This window comes from Lemur catta, chromosome 19 (assembly GCF_020740605.2).
Source record: "Lemur catta isolate mLemCat1 chromosome 19, mLemCat1.pri, whole genome shotgun sequence".
NCBI lineage: Eukaryota > Metazoa > Chordata > Mammalia > Primates > Lemuridae > Lemur > Lemur catta.
The window spans coordinates 13,037,111-13,060,405 of NC_059146.1; the positions used below are offsets into that span (position 1 = coordinate 13,037,111).

At 36.3% G+C, this 23,295-nt stretch overlaps 1 protein-coding gene across 1 annotated transcript in view; it reads left to right on the top strand.

The window, feature by feature from the left end:
* The first annotated feature begins 5,448 nt into the window (after positions 1–5,448).
* LOC123624139 (transmembrane protease serine 11E) overlaps positions 5,449–23,295 on the top strand; it is a 33,423-nt gene continuing 15,576 nt past the window's right edge. Inside the window, exons 1-2 of the mRNA XM_045531755.1 lie at positions 5,449–5,514; positions 19,783–19,907. Coding sequence (XP_045387711.1) covers positions 5,507–5,514; positions 19,783–19,907 — 133 coding nt within the window. The 5' untranslated portion in view covers positions 5,449–5,506. The remainder of the gene's footprint in view (positions 5,515–19,782; positions 19,908–23,295) is intronic.

Below are 23,295 nucleotides of genomic sequence, written 5' to 3' on the forward strand. Positions count from 1 at the left end.
TGAATAAGGGTTCAGTTGGGTGAAGTACTGCCTCCTATGAAGTACAATGCAGGGTCCCTTCAGTGGATCAGGGAGGTCTTCCGAGAATGTGAGGCAGTATGATGAGAACAAAGAAAAGGAAACGGTGGTAATTTTCTCCATCTCAATAAAAACTTACTCTTGCTCAACCACGAAGGATGGTTTCTTAGAAGTAAAGGGATTGTCAAAAACAGCATTCAGTATGGGAGCTTGTTACATTGACGCATCTAGAGGGGACACGTGTGAAGAGTTTGATTACCTGTGGCTGTGGATTGGACAGTAACCGTGTTCCCTTCACAGAAACCAGTCGTCCTGCTGGGCAGAACCATCGCCCCATTCTTTCTCTTCTCTTAGCCCTTCATCTCCACACCACATGCAGAACATCCCTATGCGCGTCTCTTCCTACGCCTTCCTACTAGAGGGACATTAACCATTCCACCTCCTTACCTCGGAACTCTGTATTGTACTGAACCATAATAGATATTTTAAAAAAATCTACAGATTAAGTTGATTAAAATTTAATTCTGTTTTCGGACTCAACTGATTATTTTGCTTACGTAGTCATTAAAAGACTCTACTCTTCAGTATTCAGAAAGTGTAGGTTTATTTTTTCTTTCCTGTTTCTCAATAAAAGAATGGGATAGTGGTGGTGATGTTGGCATTTCTCCTAGAGGATGAAACGTGATGTGAGGCTCATTTCCCATTGAGTAATTCAGAAACAGACACACCCAGGCACTGGTGAACTCCTCTAAGGTGGAGATAGAGGACACACAGTTCATCAGGGCTGAGTAATGGAGAGGAATAGGAAAACAGATGAAGAAAGGCCTGCACGTGTCCTCCTATGGATATGTAGTCCTGCACCTTGAGTTATTTAAACAAAAGCCTGTTTTGTCTAGATTTGTTCTTTTCCAGCTTTAGCCATCTTTTCTGTTCTTTTTCAGGTATATATGAAATGCTATAGAAAGTGACTCAATATGGAATATTCTCCCATAAATCTTTTCAGATGATAAAGAAATGGCATGTTCATTCTGACAGACTGTCGGAGGGTTCTATTTTTAATAATTTGTATCTCCTATTTCCGGATATTCCACACATAGGGCAGGTCTTATTATCACTTATGTATTTAATTATAACATGACTAGGCCCAAACAAAACCACTAATAGGTAGGAAAACAGATTACTGTAGTCAACTAGGATTTGGGATAGAGATAGGAAATTGTGGCTTCCAGAGATCAAAATAGTCTTGTTTATGGTCTTAGAGGAAAACCAAAAAGGTGTTCACATAGGTCCAGTTTTAAACAAGCAGAACAACATATTTTACAGCAATGTTTCCAGTAATTCTGCAGCAACTTTTGAGTGTCCCTGCTGTGCTAGGCATTGTGCGAGATTCTATGAGAAATAAAAGATAAACAAGAGGAAAGTTCTTAGAGATTGCAAAATATACGTATAACTATGATATATCAATTAAAAAAAAGATTGAAATCTCAGCCTTTCCCTTTATTGTAATCAAAATCATTTTTCTCAACCAAATGTGAATGGAAAATACAGTATTTGAGGGATGTGAAACTTGCATATACAGATGGCAGACTTTTCATATGCACAGGTTCCACAGGGCTGCCGACTGGACTTGAGGGTACACAGATTTGGGTATATGCTGGGGGATCCTGAAACCAATCCCCTGAGTATACAAAGGGATGACTGTATTCATAAGAAATAGTTATATAAAATTATTTTTTTTTGGTGAACATATTGCTGATTATTCAATGCATGGCTGGGTGTAATCTCTGTTTGAGAAATTTCTTCATCAACTTAGTGGCAGGAAGAATTCTCTCTTGATGTGTTCCTTTGTTTTCAATAATGATGATTGTAAAACTTTCTAAGTTTCCTTTGTTATCCTTGCTGCCAGGAAGTTCAAAGCCAGATTTACAGATCTATTAGAGCAAGTGTCTTAAACAGTGTGTCGAACATATTTGCATTTCTACTTTTTCTTGAGTTTGAGCCCTATTTTACCAATTTATTGTATGTTGTGGGGGAATGTCTATTTGTAAACAGATAAATATATGTAAATAATTTTTTCATATCACATTAAGAGTCTGTTTCAAAGAATGATAGATGATACATCATAATGAAATTGATTAATCTTGACTTTGGACTAAGGATAATAAGGAAAAAAAAGAAATTGATTAATCTTATAAGTGTTTTCAAGACGAATTGCAAAAAACTGAGAATTAAAATGGGTCCAAAGTGTTATCTTCATTCACTCACTAGTTTAACAACATTAACCTGTCTGTATCGTATATTCCAATAAATTTAACAATAAAGGAATTGTTTTAGCATTATTATTGCCGGTTAATTCTAAAAGCCCTATCTCTGGTTTTTATTATATATAACACTATGTATTGTAAATCTTAGCAGATCCTCACGTTAATGTCCAGAAAAATTACACACAGCATCATGAAGACATTTATAGTAGTTGCAGAACTTCTTATAAAGGAATAGAGAAGACAGATCCCATTTTATCTAAGAATCCAAGACAAAGAAAAACAGAGTCAATGACAGAGTAGTGATGGCTTGTTCTCCAGCAGCACTTTTACATGATCTCTTCTTGATGAGATAGAGACAAAGGGTAATTATTAAATAATTATATTGATGTTCTTTGTTTTCTCAGGTTAAAAAAATTAAGGCATATGGATACCTTCAAAACAGTATATGATAAGAGGGAATGGATCCACAATGACCATAGCTGTATTTATGCAACTAGTTCATTCACTAGTTTAACAACATTGGCCAGTCTGTAATGTACATCCCAATAAACTGACCAATAAAATGATTGCTTTAGCATTATAGAGACATAACCCAGGTATAACTTTAAGGGCTTCCTTAAATTAATCAGATTCTTAAACATAGGCATTTATGTATTATCAGGCATAAACGAACTTGGTACAAGCTAGGAGATGTTCAAACAACGATAAAAATCATCCATGACTAGCCACGCTGGCGCTATACTTCTGCAGCTTAAGGCCATTAGATGCCTCATTGCTATGACGTTGTTAAGTATAGAAAGGACTATGGAATAATTTGTTGGCTGATAAAAATGCCTGTGGTCAAGTTGCTATTTTCCTTGTTATGCAGTGTAACATATCGACTGTGGGTTTCCAAGAGACTCAAGTCTACAAATATATTTCTCTTGACGCTGCTCTTACCATTGCACAGAATGGCACGGGGAAGACAGACCAATTGATTCATGCACAAGAGAGAAGGGTAACTTTTTGAAAATATTTTCTTCGCACCATAGTTAAGGACAAAAGGATTGAAGAAAAAAAATTTACAATTTCAACAAAAGAGCAAAGAAAAAAATATTTGAATGAAAGACAAACTTTAACATCTCTTTTTTTCTATTATAGATCAATTAATTTTGAAATGATTCACTTTGCTTTTATATCCTACTACTCCAAGAGTAACTATCAAAGAAATACCTAAATACATGATATGACTTACTCAGTGTATAATTTAGTCTGATGTTTCATTCCTCTGTCTCTCCCCATCATTCTTCAAATATCTACTAAAATGTGAGGTATATCATGAAATTTAATGACATATACTGTAATAACCTTTGAGCAACCTGGAGCAAAGGCCATTAATATTTAAAGGACAGACATGATTATTTTTAGGCTGACATCCACTTATCCTCTATTTACACACCCTTAATCTCTGGTTTTCTGCAAATTATAGCTTATACTCACAGGGTTTTAAAAAAAAATTCATGGGAGCCATCTCATTTTCTGCATCTACATTTCTAAGTTATACGTAAACCTAAGTACACAGGACCATATGGCCATAAATTTAGAATCTGGATTTTGTAAAAGAAAACAAAATCTCCTGAGATTTTTGTAAAATGAGTCTGACAAGTCTTGGCCCAAAGTTACACTGAAGAACAATCTATTTTCCTTTGAAAGCAAGAGAAAAATCAGTATTTTCATAGAATGGTAGTATAAAATAGAATATAGTATTATTAAGCCACATTGAGATTTCATTGGCAGAGATTTCACTTTTTTAAGGCTGTATAAGAACAACAGCTTAATCTCATAACCGGGAAGTTTTTACTATGTTGTTACCTCTTTATTTTTGGCTAAATTGTAATTTTCAAGTGAGTAGACAGGAACTGTACATTGCATAACTCCAAGTGAATAAATATACCTGCTATTCATCACTGTTAAGTGATATATTGACCAGAATAAAAGGATATATGGTTCTAGAGCCCGGCACAATCTGCCCTAACACAGAGGTTTCTTGGGTTACTGCTAGTGATGGATTCCAATTCTTGGCAGCCTAATCCCACACTTTACCATAAATCCCAACTTCTGCATCTGTTCAGGTGAGCCATTGGCTAAATGGACGTGTAGTGGAATTAAATAGGATTTACTTGTTTTCTTTATGGTGATTTTTTAAGACTGATCACACATAACCCCTCCTTTCTCCCTCCTTCCTTCTGTCCCTTTCATGTATATTTTTGAGAGCCCATATATGCTAGGAATTCCTGTCGGTCAAGAACTCACAGCCTAGTGGAGTTGAGATACAATTAAGCAAAAATTCTATTACAGAATAATGAGGTAAATGTTATGACACCATGAGAGCACTGAGGAGAAACACCTGATCTGGTTTATGGGGAGCAGAGGAGGCAATTTAAAGATTAAACCTAACACAAACACTCAGATATTTGCATACAATGTGTGAGCACAGATTTAAAAAATATGCATTATTTACTTTCCAGAAATAAGATAATAGTGATCCAATGTTAGCTGATATGCCTGTCTCCCGTATAATGAAAGAAATATACCGTCTCAATTGGGGGCTAATATTTGTAAACTACTTGACTTTTCTAGGAAAACATGATGTCACATAATTTTAAGATGAAAATGCTTTTCTAATCTCTCATGTATTTTCAAGAGCTGACGTAGTTAATACCAAAGAAAAACATTTATTATAATGCAGATAAAGTGGAAAATGTATCAGATTAGTTGAAAAAATAAGGGTGTTAGTTCTGGTTTGGCAGTTCATTAACCATGGGATTTTTGCCCAAGCCATTTAACTTAATTAAACCTCATTTTCTTCACTGGAAACGTGAGGAGGCTGAGCAAGATAGTTTTAAAATTTCTTTCTAGATTTATACATCTGACTTCTAAAAAATCTGGTTTATGCTAGTATTTTTTAAAAAAAATTATCTTAAGACAATAGTATTTAAGTCCCCACTCCTAGAAAGTGCTCATCATTTATTTTTGCTCAGGCTCCCTGTGAAATTTGTCTTTGTCCTACTAGTCACACAAACAGTCCCCACCACACTAGTCAAGACTCGTCAGACTGGTTCTGTTCAGATCATCAGTAACTTCTTTCTTCACTTCAATCCAGCCTGCAAGTCACTGATAGAGCTGGATGCACACGCTTGGTTGTAGACCTCAGTCTTCACGAGACTCTTCCTTGCTGGTCAGCAATGTATCGGTGAGTCCCTTTGCCTTTCTGTCTTAAGGTAACTTGTAGTTTAAAGTGGCATAAGCCACACCAAGGAATGCGTACATCTTCAATTTATTGGTATTTTTAATACAGATAAATATGTTTGAGATTTTATATGAAGTTATATCAAGACATAGATTTCTACCTTTTCTGTATTAGTCCTCCCTGTCCTTTCGTGTTCTAGCGCACAGTGTTTTTCTGTATACTGTTAGTTAGAAGGTTCTACAAAATGTAAATGTACATGGTGTTTGACAGCTGTCTTTAAGTTAGTTTGTTTATTTGTTTGATTCAAGAAAAACAGAATGTACTTTTAGCTTGGGCTTTATTTATCTTATGGAGAAATACTTTTATTTCAGCAAGTATACAAGTGAAAAAAAATGTGAAATTATGCCAATCAAAATTATGTTTATTTCTGTAAGTGGTTTAAAATTTAAAAATTGTAGATGTTTTTAAAGACTCAGAAGCAATTTAAGAAGTTGGTATGACTAAATTATTATAGTCGGATTTTAAAAATAAATCCAGTGATGTGCCTGGTCACAATCAACTTCTCTAACAGGTAGGTCATAGTCGTTTTTAGGTTGTTTTCTTTCAGAGTTAGAAACCAACTAGTAACAAGGTTTCAGGGTACCAGTTTTGACTCTGAAAATAATCTTATCTTCAGATTAAAATTTATTTTCTCTGATTTACATATTGGCATCTCATTTTTGATTAATTTCTACTTTGAGAAGAAAAGTTTGAAAAATATTGAACTCCCAGTAAAATCTGTGGTCTTCATCTAATAAGGAAAAACAGTTGGGTTTTATCGATAGAAATTTCATTCTACATACTTATAATGAGAAGTTTAATATTATTCTATAACATCAGTGAAGCCACTAAGAGCTATAGATATTAACAAATTTAGTCAGACATCTCAAGTATTTATTATCCATGATGGTTTTGTATCCTACTTTCTTTCCCTCATTTTCTTTAAGAATATTGCTGTAGAAAACAGTGCTTCAAGAAAGCTCCCAACAGACTCAACATGCTAAATAGATTCCAAGTTTTGTCTATGCTAGATCTGAGTAAGTCAGAATTTAATTCTAAATGTATAGAAGAGTTAGTTATAATGTGGAGATATTGGAGTGAATTTTTCTGAGTATAGTCTCTACTTTGAAGCAAATTATGTGCCTAACTTTCAAAGTCCTACTTCAGAGAAAATGTAAGTTACCTCTCAGGGAAAAAACCCAAACCACAAAACTAACCAACCCACTAACAAAAGCATCTTCCTGATCTGAAGATTGCACAAAAGATGAAGCACATGGATGTTCAAGTAGGTCTCGATGAGATGCAATGTTAAGAAAATGGGCTAGAGTGGGAAAGAGATTAAGTTTATTATGCACATTTGCTGATGTAAGTGTGCCAACAGCAATGTTCTCAAGAAAAGAGTTATAATTGAAATAATGGGATATAAGTAGATAATTTCTTTCTAAGGACGTTTGTTTATAACTGGGAAAACATATAAGAAACAGGCAGGAAGGTCTATTAAATAGCACACTCATCCCTCTTCAGGCACATTTCTGATAGCTTCCTCCCTCATTTCACCTGAATGAGAATCACTTTTTTAGAATTTAAGGGTAAGAAAAATTTGGAGCAGGTAAACATTATTCTTTTGATGCTGCCATTTTCTCCACAGTCTTCTTTTATACTATTCTTTGAGCATGGAATGATCAACACATGAATTTTGTAAACACACACACACACACACACGCCAGAAGGTTAAAGAAAACTATCAGGAAGAGGTTTGGGAAGAGAAGACCATACCTCATATTTATCAAATATATTTATTGCTGTTGGGGGTATATGCTCACTATATGCAATGGCGTGACTGATTAGAATTAAAAGTAAGCAGACCGAATTTATAGACATTCACATCTATGCACATTTAGGTAGCTGAAGGTGCAATGAGTAATATTGAAATGAAACAAGATGGATAATTTTAATTTTTATGTAATAGAGTAAGCACTGTTTCTCAAAGTGGGGCCCATGGACCCCCTGAGTAGAGTCAATGAGTGCTTACTCAAAATAGGTAAGGCCAGTTCTCATCCCAGAAATTTTAATGAATCTCTAGTTGAGGCATGAGAGTCATATTTTAAAATTTTACGCAATATAATTCTTATTCACCCTAAAGTTTGAGAAGCACTGACTGTGTAAAGACAAAAAGGAAAGGAATTTGTGAGGCTGAAATAAATTAAAGCATAAATGAAATAGGTCATTTGAAAAGAGGTGACCCTTTGTTTTATTTAAATTGGTATAATTATATCTTAATGGGAGGTGCTGTCTCCCGAGTCACCTTTCCCTCCGAGGTAGAAGAGTACTCATTTATGCAACAGAGTGATGATTCAGGAGGACAGGATAACTTAAGAAGGTATGGGAAAATAAAGGGAGGATACAGACATTTTTGGGGTAGTTTGTGTCAAATAGAGAATGTGCTTTTATTTGAATCTTGAAAATCTGTTTATTCATAGTAAAACTAATCTACCAATGTCACCCCCTGATATTAGTCAATGGTGATACTGAAGGGACACTCCATTGAAGTTTAGGCTTTGAGTTAATGTATGATTGTTCTGCAAGTATTTAACATGTGCTCACAATTCTCCTCCATCTAAGACCAGCCCTGATCCATATAACAACTATTAGTGAGTTCTTGTGTAATAAGTCCTTTGTTGAAGAAAACTATCTGTTGAGCACCTACTACATACTGTGCATTTTATAAAATCAATTTCATTGAATTTTGGTAATACTTTGAGAAATGGGTATTGTTTTCTTTCCTTTTTAAAAGATGAAGTCACTGTGGTGCTGATTGTCCAGGCTTCTATTAAATTTTGGATCTATAATCTAACCCTGGTCTTTCTGGCTTTAAAGTCTATGTTCTTTTCCCTATAACGCATTTCCAAAGCAGAATCTTTGGAAAGTTTATGCTCTAATACAGAAATGAAACACACACACACACACACACACACACACACACACACATACACATATGGAGAAAATGTGACTGTATTGGCAAAAAACACCTGGTACTATAAAGATTAATATGAAATCATGCACATTTATGTCGAGGGAGGGAGGGTGGAGGTACAATTTTGCTTTTATTTATAGGTTTTAGAAACATTTAAAGAATTCACTGGCTACTATTATTTAATTTTCTTAAAACTGTCTTTGTATTTACATAAGATAAGCAGTGACCTAATTTTTCCATATTATTTAAAAGGTGATCAGTGACTGAGAGTGTCATGCTTCAATTGCATCATCTCTGTTTTCTAAAAAGAATTACATTTGTTATATTGTGAAAATCAAGTTCACCTTAGTGCAGCATTTTAGGGAACTAATTTATATATTGGTCTGTAGTAACTAACTGTCAAATGGACCTTTGTAATTCTGTCATTGTTGTCTGATTTCTTCCAAAAATATGTCATTGCTTCAACATAAAGAGTAAATAAATAGAAACATTCAAGAAAAACAGCACTATCATGTATTTCAATATCAGTACTGAGGTTTGTAATTGTGCCTGATGGCTTTAGAGCTTGGGAATGGGGTGGGTTGAGCAGTTGTGGAGCAGATCTTTTGAGATGGTAGGTGGTGAAATGAGTTTTCTGGCTTGTTTCATGGCTCTATCAGGGTTAGGGTTTAGAGGAACTGCACTAAGAAGTTCTTCAAGTACACTCTTTTGGACCTGCTCTCACTGAAGATAATGTATGAGAATTGTGAAGAATATTCTCACAGATTCAGACATAATTGAACAGGTTTGAAATCACTGGATTAGAGAGTGGGAAGGTTTTAAAAGGTTGAGAAAGAAAAATGGGCTGCAGAGCCACCAACTCATGCCAGAACCTGCCAGCCCAACCTTCTTCTGCCCGGTACGTACGTAGCCTGTGTGGTTGGTTAATTTTTGAGATTTTTTAGAATGGTGATTGTAAGATAACAGAACAAATCTTAGGGGAATCCAAAGTACCATACTATCTTGTAACCTTTCATCTGAAGATGCCAAATGATATACCTCCTTTTTGAAGCTGCAAAAGCAGACACAGAGGATTTAGCCCTTTGTTTAAAGTTGAACTGTGAGTCAGTGCAAGACAAAATAGTAATTGCCATCATTTGTTTCTCATGTACTATGTGCCAACTACTGTCCTAAAACATCATGTGTGCTTAACCTTTATAACAACCTATGGTTATATTATTATACCCATTTTACAGATGAGAAAACTGAGGCTCAGACAGGTAACATTATTTGTCCAGAGGTAATAAATGGCAGGACTGGTAATTACACAGGTTCACCTGACTTCAAAGCCTGTCCTATGCTCTTAATCACAATGCTATCCCATTCCCACCATGTCTTCTTTGTCTGCCTAGCTGGTTCTTCTACTACTCTGATTAACTGTCTTATTGTGTTAAAATATATAAAATTTATATTTCCAAGGAACAATGTTATATTCAATGGATAATCTTTGAAATAGACCTCTGGAGTTGGTAGACAGGAAGCATTGCTGTATGCATTCTATAAAGTAAGGGATTAAAATGCTCGAAGATTAGATAATTTGCATGTGGCCACAGGAATGGGTGAGTCAATCAATACCAGACGTAGAATCTGTCCTCCCAGTGCACCTGCCTACTGAGTCCAATATAGTCAAGTGAAGAGTTAAATTAACACAGAGGACTACATGACCCAAGAAATATTATTATTACTTATTATCATTTGAGCCTGTATAAAAATATATGGTCCTTTTAAAGTTAGTTATTTCATGTCAAAAGCTTGTCAGGTCACATTTAGAAAAATTTAGAGAGAGTACATATAGTAGGAATAAAAATATTCTTTGATATATATGTGTGTGAGTATGCATATATTCTTGTGTGTGTGTGTGTATGTATATGCCATATATACAATTCCAACATATGTTTTCTCATTTGGTATTTATCAATAACCCTGTGAGGCAGATAATTTTAATATTACCCTGACTTTACAGATAGGAAAACCAAAAGTTAGGAAGACAGACTTCCAAATCTCTGAGTAAGTTGTCGATAGAGCTCGAGTTTGAACACACATGTTCTCACCTCGGCCCTGTACTTTCTAGTCCTCTCTGCTTCCTCTACCAAGTCATGATCCCGGGAATCACAGACACTCTCTTGGTTAAGCAGAGCTAACTTCCCTTGACCTTCAGACAATTAGGCTTAATCTTAATGTCTCAACTTTTCTAATCAAGAAAATATCACCGATGATAAATGAAGACATCTAAAATGTTTCACACTAATCTTTCAAATTACACGGTACATTCAAGCCATTATTAAGCACTTGCACATAAATTACTGGATTTAACAACAAAGCTGGATGTGGCCTTTTAGGAAGTGTTCTAAATCCTTGCACTGAACTATGTACATCATGGCTGACAATCGGCAGCTGCCTGACTCATAAACTCTTAGAGCCAGCTGGGTCCAAAGATGAGTGCTTTTCTACAGTTCGTTTACTAGTCGAATCTCTTTTTGCACAGAAGGCCTGACACAAACCCCTGATGTCTGGAGCAGAATTGCTGTTGGAGTGGGCGGGACAGAGGCTAGAAGCCTCTTCTGCTTTCCCTCCCTCCTCTTACCCCTCAGGCACACGTGAGGCATCTGGACAGGTTTTTCAACTCACTTGAAAATTAATTTCTCATTATGAAGGAGGAAATAATGACAATAGCCAACATTTGTGGAGTAGTTACTGTGTGCTTGGCATGGTGCCAGATGCTCTGTGTTATTTTATTTGACCTTCAGAAGAACCCTATGAGTTAGGTTCTATCACCGATCGTCTCTATTTGTTGGTGGGGAAATGTGGCTGTCTGAGCTGTGGTTAGCAAATATGTATTCTTTCTGTGAAGTGCACATTAGGATTCTAGCCACCAAAATAGAGACTCCATTGGTCAGCACTTAATCATATGGTGACTCGTACGAACAAGGGACACTATTCTATTTTCCAGGTGTCAATGTGCCTAACCAAATATCAAAGTTAAAGAATAAATATCTGGGATAAGCATCTGGGAATCTCTAACATCTCTAACATAGATATATTAAATTTCAATGATAAGAGGTACATCCCATTGTGATGAACAGTATGTGGGTGATATATGGGTCTGAAGTTTAGGCAAGTGAGCTGAGCTGCAGTTATGGATTTGGTAGCCATCAGCATATAGCTACGAAGTAAATTCACAGACATTGGTAACTAAAAATATTTGGTTCTTCTGGATAAAATAATTACTTTTGTTATAATTTTTATGTTGCTAATTTACACAGAAAATTCTACCTTATTCTAATATGAACCTGAGCTTATTTCACTATGTTATTAAAGTGACAATATATTAGAATATGATGAAGTTAAAGTGAGTATACTTGGATTATTTCAAATAACTTGCAGTCCCTTAGTGTGACTACAAATTATTCCAAATTTTCTAACATTGTAGTCAACAGAAAAATGGTGCATTTGAAAAACTACATGAAGGCTAATGTTTAATAAATGCTGAATTTTAATTATTATATTAAGCATTCTGGGTTATTTGAGACATGCAACATTAGTTTTGGTAAAAATTAAAGGGCATCTCTAGGTCAATTTAAATCTCCATTGGGTTTTCAACAAATGAAGAAAATGAGAACACATGCCATCATACACGTTGGGGGCCAGGGGATGCTGGAACTTGTGTGATGTTGAATATGCTCTCAGATTTTTCATCTGTTCAAACTGAGACTAAGATACAGGTCACTGGTCTTGCAGTTCAGAGCTATTTCCACTGTATCATGTCAACTCTCGTAGAAGGCATCGGGACAAAGTCACCAGCAAGATTTCGTAGGAAGATAGCTAACATTACAAAAAGTTTCTGAAAGTCTAAAGCTATATATTAGCGGTCACAAGAGTGTCTTTAGCTCAGGTTTCTTAACCATTTTTCTTAAGTGTGTTCAATTCCCTAAGACTGGCTGCATTGGCATCCCTCGTTAACTTCTCTGTAGGATATTGCTGCTTTTAAAGTTGCTAACTCAGGCTGGGCGCGATGGCTCACATCTGTAATCCTAGCACTCTGGGAGGCTGAGGTGGGTACACCAGCCTGAGCAAGAGCGAGACCCCATCTCTACTAAAAAAATAGAAAGAAATTAGCCAGACAACTAAAAATATATAGAAAAAATCAGCCGAGCATGGTGGCACATGCCTGCAGTCCCAGCTACTCGGGAGGCTGAGGTAGTAGGATTGTTTGAGCCCAGGAGTTTGACATGGCACTCTAGCCCAGGCCACAGAGTGAGACTCTGTCTCAAAAAATAAATAAATAAATAAATAAATAAATAAAGTTGCTAACTCAGATCATACCAATTTATTATTATATTTCAAACTGCAAAGAGTTTGAGGAAAAGAAAGCAAATATATTAGTGGAATTAAAACTCGCAATAGCTCAATTTATAAGTCTATAAATCCATACCTTATTACTTAATCATAACTTTAAGTATTTTGCACCCCATCTATCTGTAATTGTAAGTTCCTAGAGGTCGAAGTGTCAGCTTAAATATCAGTTTGTAGCAAGTTATGCAGCACCGTATCTGGTTGAGAACTTAATGAAGACCTAGATGATTACACAAAAAAGATGAACATTGCTTGCTGTTGAGTTGCCACTAATATTTACATGATACACCTACCTAACACGGTCTGATGATATCATATGCAGTCTTCACAACCTCTTTTTAAAGTAGATGGGAGGAAAGATACCATCACTTGAGTTTTATGGTTGGTTAAATAGAGAAATGGTTAAACTCTGGGTTTTGCCAAAGTTAACAGTTAATAAGTGGTGGGATTTTCTCTCACTCACAATATTTACCAAGAACTTACTGCTATGCTAAGTAATACCATATTTTTAAAAGTCCAGTTTTATGCCTACTATTTCAATAATCTTTAGAATATCTTTATAATGTGGAAATGCCTTCTGGAGCCATTTCAACAATAATTAAGAAAGGGTCATCAGATATTTTAAAGAAATTATCACAGAGCTTGGTGACTCAATGATTTCACATAACCCCCTTACCCTACCCCTACAGCAAATTGCTTTTACTGAGTAGTAATTGATGCCATTGGCCAGTATTTAAGAATATACTGAGTATTAAAAAACTAATTTTGTTTCCATGCTAACAATATTGTAGAGACTATAGTTTGTCACATTACTTAGCATTTTTTTTATAACAACCTAAAATAATTGTATTGCTGTTTTTATCTTATGCCTAGCATGAAAAATGTTCCTGAACAGGGTTTGGCTTGTTTATGTTTTGCTTTTGTTTAGTTTTGTTTCTGAGTTGGCTACTAGAAGGTTACCTACCAGTATCGTGGGCTGACTTAAGTAAATGTCTAGATGGGAATTATAATATGTGGTTTTAGCATTATTCCCATTTTATGTTTTGCTTTCATCTTACATTTCTAAATTTAATTTAATACCATACACACACCCCCATATATATGTGTGTGTGTGTGTGTGTGTGTGTGTGTGTGTGTGTGTATAATGTCTTTATAAGCCACCCTTAAATTAGTCTGGTACAAGTTGGGATATAAATAGAAACATTTATAATCAAAACAATGAATTTCCCATCATTTGTCTGGTGTTATAAAAAGAAAATGGAAATAATTGGTAGCATCTTGTTATAATTGTAATTTTTTTATTTTTATTTTTTTGAGACAAATTCTTGCTCTCTCGCCCAGGCTAGAGTGCTGTTGCATCAGTCTAGCTCACAGCAACCTCCAACTCCTGGGCTCAAGCAATCCTCCTGCCTCAGCCTCCCGAGTAGCTGGGACTACAGGCACGTGCCACCACGCCAGGCTAATTTTTTCTATTTTTAGTAGAGATGGGGGTCTCGCTCTTGCTCAGGCTGGTCTCGAACTCCTGAGCTCAAGTGATTCTCCTGCCTCAGCCTCCCAGAGTGCTAGGATTACAGGTATGAGCCACCACTCCCGGCCACTATAATTGTAAATTCTGTATGAGAACTATACATATTTATCATTTTAGAGGATGCGCACATTATAATTCAGTCCAAGGACCTGGCAGACACTATTAGATACTTTACAAATGTGTTTTGTTTATCAGTGGAAAGGAAAGAAATATGTTATTTGTAATTTCTTTTTTTACAGACAGAGTCTTGCACTTACAGAGGTGCAATGATAGCTCATTGCAACCTCAAGCTCCTGGGCTCCAGCCATCCTCCTAACTCAGCCTGCCTATTGGTTAAGACTACAAGTGTGCACCACTATACCCAACTAATTTTTCTATTTTTGTAGAGATGGGGGTCTCACTCTGTTGTCCAGACTGGTCTCAAATTCCTGGCCTCAAGCAATCCTCCCACCTTGGCCTCCCGAAGCAATGAGATTACAGGCATGAGCCACCATGCCTGGCCTGTAATTTTATGAGGAGTAATTTCCTTGTATTTCTTCTTTTTTTAAATAACAGCAATGAAAACATGGTCCATGCACACATATACAAAATTATATTTTATTTCTACTGTAGGTATTTTTATAGTCTTGTTCTAGAAAGTATGAGAAAAATTGAAGATCTCATCAATGTCTGCTGGTATGAGATTTCCACAAAGTAAAAAACATCTAAAATATTTGTGTGGACAGCACAAGCAGGCACAATCCTATGACCAAAGCTAGTGTCAAATGCATAATAAATCCTGAATATATTTATTAATTGATATTTTAAATCTTAAGCACTGACTTAGGAAACTTGCAATATCGTAGAGAAGTATTCTGCTACTTCATTTTTCTTTTCTAATGACTTTCTTTCTTTGTGCTTTTGTTCATACATTCAATGACCTTGTATAATATGTGTCACCTGAAATTAATGTCTTCTTATTTGCATTTGCACTTTCTGTGCTATGATAACATTTTCACAGTAGACAGAACACGTAGTTGAGAAGTCGTTTAATTTAAATACCGGTTAAATAGAAATATTAACCACAAAGATTGATCATTGCATGAAGTATTTTACTGAATCAGGCTTTACTTAAATATCAGTTGTTCTTCATCATGCCTGATCTGTCTTCCCTTGTGGGTAATAGTCAAAGTTTTTTCTAGGACTACAGTGGACTCCAAGTGCATTGAGAGAGAGTGACCCGTATTGTGGTATTGATGAATGGTCAGTTCAATTGGTTTAGTCAACTTCAAATCAATTTTCTTCTGTGAACATTTCTTGAGCATGTGGTCAAAGAATATAGAGAAAAATAAGGCTCAGACTCCACCCTCTAGGAGCTCAAAATGCATGTGTCAACATGATGCTCAGGAGTGAATAGACCTGACTAGAGTGAGGGGATTTTTGAACTGGTTCTTAAGTGCACACAGGGCTTGATGATACAAGCCAAAAATAGACTCCAAGTTACTACACATAGGAGGCAGCAGGAATAAAAGCAAAGAGCTCTTCAGGAAGAGGGGACTCTTAGGCTAAGAGAGACCTTTACAGAAAAGTCTGCCGATCCCCTAAGTAGCTGATAAAAATGCTTTGGAACCACCAATTTTATATAAATCGTGAACATGTTCATTCAAAACAGCTTAGCTGGACTAAGCTGGTAAAACACGAGAACTGAGAGTATCAGTGCTGCTTATCATTAGGAAGAACGAGCAGAGTTCGAGATGACCCACTGTTGGTCAGTATGTGGTGGTGGTGGTGTGTAGGGGCTTGTTCTGGTAAATTCTCCTTTGAAGCACTGCGCACCTTCACTTAGCATTTTCCACTACTTGCCACAAGGTTTATTTGCATTAGCGCATTTCTCTCCTTGCCTTTTTGTTATTATTGCTGCTGCTTCTTTTTAGCACTAAAGAATGGCATATTAAATAATAATGATAATGAACTCTGGACATATTGCTTGTCTTCTGACAATTTGGGGCTAATAAAAACATACACATACTTTAACTGCTATAGTCACTTGGCTTGTCACTAATTACACATCCCAAAATTGGAAACAAAGATCATAGAAAGCAATTTAATACCCTTGAAGCTATTAAAATCCACCCAGTCTATATGAAGGTAATTTTACACGAGAAGATTCAGTTCAGTTTAGACAGGTAGAAATAATGATTGGACAAGCATTTACGTACAGGAGAAGGTTAATTACACAAGTATCTATTGATATATAACATTAATTTGTTCCTCCATTTCATGAATTTTTTTTGAGCACACTGCCTACCACATCTAATTTGGAGTTATTCAGTGTTGAATCACTTGCTAAGAAAAAAAAGTAAGAAACAGGATCAATTATACCTCAATAAAGCTGAAAAAGAATAGAGTGAATCAGTTTGAAAAGCAATGCCATACAGACTGGATAAGGAGAAGATAATGTTTCAAATGACAAACATGTTAGTAATGTGGGTATTACCATTATTATTAATAATTAAAATAATGATGATAATCATCCTTATTATTCATACAGTGATTTTTCTACTTGGGAGCTCCAAGTACTAAAACATCTTGTCATTTTTATCTCTACATGGCTCGTTAGGTTGGGAGGGGTCAGGAATTATTATCCCTGTTTCTCTTTTTTTTTTTGAGACAGAGTCTCACTCTGTTGCCCAGGCTAGAGTGCCATGGCATCAGCCCAGCTCACAGCAACCTCAAACTCCTGGGCTCAAGAAATCCATCTGTCTCAGCCTCCCAAGTAGCTGGGACTACAGGCATGCGCCACCAGGCCCGGCTAATTTTTTCTATATATTTTTAGCTGTCCAGATCATTTTTGTCTATTTTTTAGTAGAGACAGGGTCTTGCTCTTGCTTAGGCTGGCCTGTTTTTCATATGGAGAAAATAAGAGAGAGAACTGAATCTGCTGGTATAAGATTATATGATAAATAACTTGGTTACGGGGCTCAGAAATGTAAACTTTTAATTGTTGATTCAAAGTGTTTTTGATTGTATTCTCTTTTCTCTTTATCCTATGCTGTCCCTCTTGTCTGCTTCTAAGCCACCAAGAAGAGCATGTCACTAAAATAATTGTGGGAGTCAGGAAAGAGGGCATCATGGTACCTTGAACATAGTGGTGATGTGAACTCCATGAAAAGACATGTGTAATCTTCCTCATTTATTTTTTCTTCTTTAAAAAATCTCTCTTTCTCTCCCTCTCATCTAATTCAAAAGCTATGATGCTTGTTGTTAAAAAGAAATCCACCATGAAACCAAAAAAATACATAAATTAAAATGAAAGTTTCTCTCTTATTTCTTATTCTACTTCTTACTGTTAACAATTTGGTGTGTCTCCTTCTATACATTTTTTAATGTACACACACATATATATGGTTTTATTATTTATAAAAACTAGAACATAAAATGCATATTATCTGAAAATGTTTTTCCTTAAAATGTATCATTGACCTTTTTCATGTTAATACATGAGATCTACCTCCTCAATTTAATGACTGCATTGTTTACTGTCTTGATTAAAAAAAGCTATTATATCAGTTCTAGTTGATACTTTTTAGGGAAAAAAGTTATTACAGAACAAATAGAATTTGTTTGGCATTTCACAAGTTTACCTAGCAATCATATACTTTACTATTATCCTATTTCTTTTAAGCACACATTCATATTCTTCAAATGGCATGTTTTGACATTAGCTGAGAAACCCTTCCCTCCCCGTTCCCCTCAAAGTTTTGCTTACGTCTGCTATACACATCTCCTTTCTTCTCCAACAGATGAATAGCAAGCATCCAGGGATGAGGAAACAGGAGTCAGTTTTGGGAGCTTCTTAGGTACAATTGCACATAAAGAAATAACCTCCTTATGGATAAGTCTCTTTATATTGCAGTGACTGCCATTCTAGGAACAGGTATTTGGAATCCCACTCAAGGGAAAACTGGAGACAGGAAAGGTTGGGGAGAGGAAGATGAGGTTTCCCTGGCTACAGCCCTGTGGGGAAATCCTAGAAACAAGGGAGGAGACCAAGTAGAGTCTCTGGAGTCTTCCACTACATCCTAGTGCCTTCAGCATGGGCAGAGTTATGTAGCAATGATAACACCATTAACCTCTGTGACTTTGTTCCCTGCTGTGGCAGGGACCAGTATGCTAATAGCATCAGTTCCTGTTCCTATATCACCAGGAAACAGAGTCTCCTTGATTTCTATAAGCAAAAAATAATTATTGTGAAATGCTTTGCAGTTTGCAAGAAATTTACACATTCATGATCTCCTTCTGGGTCCCACAGTGCGTTAGACAGAATGAGTCTCCTGCCCCCTATTGATAGATGGAAAAACTTAACTCAGAGTTTAAATGCTTTGTTTAAGTCTCAGAGCTGGTAATGGAAGGGCTGGACTTAGGATCCTCTTTATTCTGATTCAACAGCCGGTGCTTCTCCAGGGGAACATCACATTTCCCCCAAGTCCTCATGGACCAGACAGGTAGCGCTTTGGAAAAAAGTACAGCACATACCAGCATGGTAAATGCCTCAAAAAAATTTAAAATAACAGTATCATATTTGAGCTCCTTAGTTCTGACTTATTATTACATATTTCATTTTCTCTTGTTTTTGAGTTTGCTTCCCCATTATCATAACCCAAGGGAACAACAGCTTCAACAACTAAACAAGGTTGATCAATATTTTTCAGTAACATATGTTTTTGGAGGCAGAACAAATGGAAGGGGTTAAAGGAATCTCAGGCAGAAAGGATTTCCTGAAGCTCAGAGGTAAATATTAGCTCAAAAATGCAGGTGCTTTAGAAGGGGGTTTCTGGTTATCTCTTACGTATATCCTCAAAGTTTGGTTTGGAAATAAATCAGAAAAAGAAGAATAGAATTCGAATTCTATCAGGAACCAGATATGATTCGAGCTACAATACATTTCACAGGCCATTTAAGATTCCAGGGTGTTAGAACAGCCTTGAAACATTTTTGTAGCTCCTACAGTGCCTAACTCTCTATACCAGGTTCATAGCAAGCTCGGCAAGGGATAACTAACACTTACATTGCACTTTCCATGTACAGGCGCTTTACACAGAACACTTTACTAATTCTGTCATTATCATCTTCCTTTTACGGATGAAGGCAACTGAGGCACGGAGAAGTCAAGTTTCCCACCTAAGTTCAGGCAGCCGGAGCCAGGATTGGCTTGAGCAGCCTGGGACCAGGTTGTGTTCCAAATCAAGACAGTACACTACCACCTAACTGAATGTTTATTCCCCAGAAATACATTTTGCCTAAGGAGTGGACGTGGTGGGAGCTCTGATATAATCCATCTATTTACTTTCTTCCGTAGGCAAGCTGTGGTAAGGGCTAGGAGAAGAGTGTGTCTGGAGCCCTGGGTTATTGGCCTCATCACCTTTATATCCCTGATTGTCCTGGCGGTGTGCATTGGACTCATTGTTCATTATGTGAGATACAGTAAGTAGGAGCTGCTCTGCTGTCCTGTGATTTACTGCAAATATATTTCCCGCTGTACCTTCCTGTTTTGATTTGTTCCGGCTTGTTTATTCATCACTATGATTCATTTGCATAGCTGGTACAAAGAACACTTTACCTGCTTTGTCTCTTATGTAATCCTTATTTAATCTCTTATTTAATCTTATTTAATAAGCTAAGAAGGATTCTTTCTTCTGTCTTTGATGTTGCATTGCTTTCTGCTGGGAATAATAGCATGCTAGTTTTTGTATTCATTAATAAGCAATAATCAAGTAGTAAATAGGAGAAAACCATAGGATAGCTAGAACCTAATGTCTTGAGTTGTTTGAGGTCACAGGGCAATCATCTTGATTCAAAAGAATGCCAACTCACTGAAATCCTGACATTCCCAGAAATCAATTACACAATCAAGGGTCATAGAGAACTAGGCTCTCTTCTGTACTAGTAAGTTGGAAAAATGTTCACAATGACATATTATTGAATAAGTGCCTATTTCTGTTATTTAAAGCTCATCTTGGGATACACTGTCAGTGATTAAAGAGGATAGGATATGCTGAGGAGGTTAGTTGTAACAAGGTTCAGTCTGAGGTTATCAGCTACTTCACTGCTAGATGAATTGCTATTGCTATGTTATTAGGAAGGTCTCCAGGGTACTTCAGGGCTGTTCTTCTAGAGTATAACAAAGCTTCTGAAGTTTCCTTCTACTTTGCCTCCCGCTTTAATTAGTTGACTCAACTATGACCTGTTAGTTTAATATCTCCCTCTGTGACTAGATTATACTTGGATGTTCAAAGCCCTGTAACCATAGAAACTAATCACTTGATTCTAATTTAATTGGGAATTTGCTGAAGTTGCTTTCCTATAAAGAGAAAGAGTGATCCATAAACTGACTATCTTCCTCCACTATCCATAAAAGTTCAATCTTGATTTCCAAAGTAAGGTGGATTACTCCTGGGTAGTTTTAAAAAACTATTTAAAGCAAAGCCTTTTTTAAAAATTTTTTAAATTCTTTAAATTTGGGGTATCTGCATTTTGATAACAGATTTTTCTTGAGTATGCTTTTAATAAAAAAGAATTGCTGAAATAACTTTACAATTATACAGTTGTTGAGTATATTGAGTCCCATTGTGTTTTAAGCTCATTATTGCTGCCTAGGACTATGTTTTACTCACTTCTGTATTTCCAGAACTTAGCAGAATTCTGGCACCTATCAAGTTCTATATCAATGTTTATTGAATACTGGGTGATACAAATGAATGAGTCATACTTATGATATTTTCCTGGGGCATTGTCTGACTTCACAAGGAATTCCTAATATTGCTAGGGGCCTGATTATCTCAATGAAAGAAAATGTTCCTTACTATTTTTCCTTTGCTTCTTCCCGAGCCAAATTTTATAAGGTTTATACATCTTACTCATATGTGTACAGAGAAAACCTGACAGGATTTTTCCGGTAACCTGTTGTTGGATCTTCTTGTGATGATCAGTTGAGTCATATGGAACACACAACTTCTGTCTACACCGTACACCTGAATAAACAGTGATTTCTGTGATGTGTGTTTCTGTCTTATATTTGTGACCTGCCCTCTGTTTTGGGGAGGTAAGAAGCACATGAGCAATTAGGAGCCAGCATGGTAAAATAACCAAACAAATCTGTCCCAGAGATAGATACAGATGAAGGTAATTGGATTTGGCCAAAACATCATTTTGACTCTCATTTCATAAAGCCTGAGAGAGCACAGAATTCTATGTGTAGCTTGTGTCTAGGGCCTTGGGGCTGCATTTCTGCCCCTGTGTGATTTGGATGTCAGAAGGTGAATCTGTTATGAGCAACATTATTGCAGGTTATGGAATAACAAACCTGTTGGAAAATTATCAACAAACTGACATTCATCCTTATTTATTTTACTTTTCTGTTAATGTCTCCAATGATATTTTTCAGTAACTATACATACTATATATTTCTGGCAGCTGGGAATATGTTTCAACACTTAGTGGCCTGTTTAAGTCTATAGAGCAAAGTAAAATATTGAATATAAATGATAAGTTGTTAATTTGGTTGAACTATATGAAATTGCCAATATTTGACCATTTTTGACCTATATTTATGGCAATTTCGAATGAATCAATATAATAATTTAAAAAACCAGGTCTAAGGGTATAAGAGTGTCTATTATTCTCCTCTTTAGAACTTTCCTAGTCATCGTGTGATTAGATACCAACAGCATCAGCATCACCTGGGAACTTGTTAGAAATGCAAAACCACATTTAGACCTAATGTAACAGAATCTGCATTTGCACATTAAAGTTTGGAAAGCTGCATTCTGTAACAATGGATGCAACCACACAGAAAGTTGTAGTTAACCACTAGATAGATGTTAAAAAATGCAAATGTAATAGAACAGTCATTTACAAAGATAGCTATGAGTTATTTTTCAATATTTCAATAAATTTAAAACCTTACTTGAAATGATGTATATTGCCAGGGACCTGCCTGCATTTTATGTCACCCTGGCCATTCCGGGCAAGGGAGGTGAGAAAGGATAGAAGAGGGGCAAAACCTCCCTAGTTCCCCACCTAGGGCCCTAATGCTCAGGATACCCTGAACTTTCAGCGTCTCCAGGTTGCCCTCCATCTCTTTTATTCATCACCAGCCCCTCCCTAGGCCTATGTTAGAGTCCGACAGCAACTTTCCTCTTTTCCCACCAAATCCTCTGGCCTCTGGTGTCCCGGGTGCTCTTTTGAAATTTACCCGTAATTTTTTGCATAACTTTTATATAACAAAAGACTTCTCCTATAGCTTCAATCAGTGGCTTTGTTTTTTTTTTCTGTGTGAGCAATATGTAAAAGATTAGTCTGTGCTTTAGAAGTTAGGCCTAGGCTGGAAGCTCAACTCTATTTTTTCAGGCTATGCCATGTTGAGGTTAGCCAAGTTATTTAAATTTCTGAGAACGTGGTCTGTTAAATGTGGATGATACTGCCTTCCCATAGGGCTATTGTGATTTAAAGGAGTTATGGGTATATGCCTGGGATGCTGGTGCTCGGTGTTAGTTTCCTTTTCCTCTGGGGTTTAGGTGAAGAGGGAAAGAATGAGAAGGGAGGGAGATTAAGATTGGATGAGCCATGCTCCGTTTTCTGATAATAACCACATACAACTGTCTTGATCACCAGTGTTTTCCTAATGATTGGCACAGTGTCACTCACAGAAAAGTAGCATTAATATCTGTTGAATGAATAAATGAATCTTTTGATGGCTCTGTTCTTGTTTCAGGAATAGGAGGGTAGAGGATAGAAGCATACATATAGCATTAACTCTTCGGCAGGCCAAAACTGTGGGTTGCTTAAACTGAATGCAGAGAGTGGAGACAGT